Source organism: Echinococcus granulosus (genome assembly GCF_000524195.1).
Source record: "Echinococcus granulosus chromosome Unknown EG_S00366, whole genome shotgun sequence".
NCBI lineage: Eukaryota > Metazoa > Platyhelminthes > Cestoda > Cyclophyllidea > Taeniidae > Echinococcus > Echinococcus granulosus.
The window spans coordinates 11,090-12,611 of NW_020170746.1; the positions used below are offsets into that span (position 1 = coordinate 11,090).

Here is a 1,522-nt window from a genome sequence, read left to right on the forward strand (position 1 = left end):
TTAGGGCTAGGGTTAAGGTGTGGTCGTGGCCATGAATGGGCACTGTCGCTTCAAGCCGACAAGGTGGTGGTGTCACCTTTAAGCCATGTATGTGGTGTAGGAGTCGCAGGTGCAGGCGGGTGTTGGGCAGTGCTCTGAACAGGCTGTGGAGCCTGTTGGGTCGTCTGCATGTCTTTGGGGCCCTACAAAGGGTGTCTGCGGGCGGATGGCACGTTTGTTTTAAAAAAATTTGAGTGCTCAACTCAGGCTAACTGGAGGTCAATTTATGTAATGCTACATCTACTTACAAGGAATTCAGCCTATTCGTGGGGCAGAATACATCTCACGAGTTCTTGCTATCCGTTGATTAAATGAAGCTTTACCTAAGTAGATTTCAGTCTATCCTCGGGTCTCTGTCATCAAGACTACAGCCATTTATGCTGATTCAAGGCCAATTTGATGTCAATGGATGTAATGCCACGTCGACTATTATTTCAAATTCAGCCTATCCGTAGTGCAGTATACCTAATAATATGTGTAAATCTCAGGATTACCTGCTATCCTGGTATTTAATGGGTACCTTAAATGTCTCGCCTCCTAGGATCTGCTTCAGATCCTGCTGGTTAGCAGCGCAGATCCCAGGCTCCTCCATTAACGCAACCTTCCTATTAAGAAGGTTCTCGTAAGCGAAGGCTGATGCCCCCTGCCTGCGCATGACACTGCCATGCTCAAGGAAGGTCGTTGTCAGCTTACAAATAAGCGATTTGCCCGTATTGGTCGGGCCGTACAACACAAGAGTGTTGATTTTCTCATCTTCGCAATTCATTATAATGCGAAGCGTAATTGCAAAATCGACAAGGGCGATTTCATTGGCTAAAAACATGTCTTCCAGCCATTGAATGGACTCTCTAAACGTTTAGGTTTTCACCACTTCCGCTTCCGGGGGGGTGGGATGCGTGCGTCTCCGTGGTGCGGGCGTGTGCTCTACGCTGATTGGTTCGCAAATCCGGATTGCCTGCGCGACGGCCGGCCGTCGGAACCGCGCGTAGGTTAAACATGTTTGATTAAGTTATTTTATCGAAGAAAAGGTAAGGTCATATTCGTTTCCTTCAGAAGCATAGATGTTGTGGCAGTATTCAGTATACCTTACAAATAGGCTGAAATAGCTCTGATGGACTTTGACATAAGTAAGAACCTCTATTCCAATAGTTTGTTTCCCGAAATCACGTATTTGACCCTTCGTCTTCCAATCATTTTAGGCTGAAGCTTAAGTCACGTGAAGCTTCTTTTTCTGCCTATTTGGATTGATAAAAGTTGATAGTGCTCAGACTAGTTCAACACTATGACTATAATCTATATTTTACTCGTGAGTTGTTTAGCTGTGATATGCAGGTCCCACCTCCCCCAAAGGCTACTCCAGTAAATCAATCTTACATCTTACTATTGTAGCCACAACCAAACCACTCCAGTGATTCTGCTAGAGACTGCAACGTAGGCCGAACTGCCAACCCCATTCATGGCAACAGTCTAAGTTCCATCGTCA

General features: G+C 45.8%; 1 protein-coding gene across 1 annotated transcript; it reads right to left on the reverse strand. All coding sequences in view use genetic code 11, as the record gives it.

Annotated features, from left to right (window-relative positions):
• Positions 1 to 50: 50 nt before the first annotated feature.
• On the reverse strand, positions 51 to 1,037 carry EGR_11080 (Non-capsid protein NS-1; the record flags this gene model as incomplete). The annotated part of the gene is made up of 3 exons (XM_024500329.1): positions 51 to 182; positions 560 to 885; positions 908 to 1,037. 3 exons carry the CDS (start codon positions 1,035 to 1,037, stop codon positions 51 to 53), a joined length of 588 nt encoding a protein of 195 aa, XP_024345260.1.
• Positions 1,038 to 1,522: the final 485 nt, after the last annotated feature.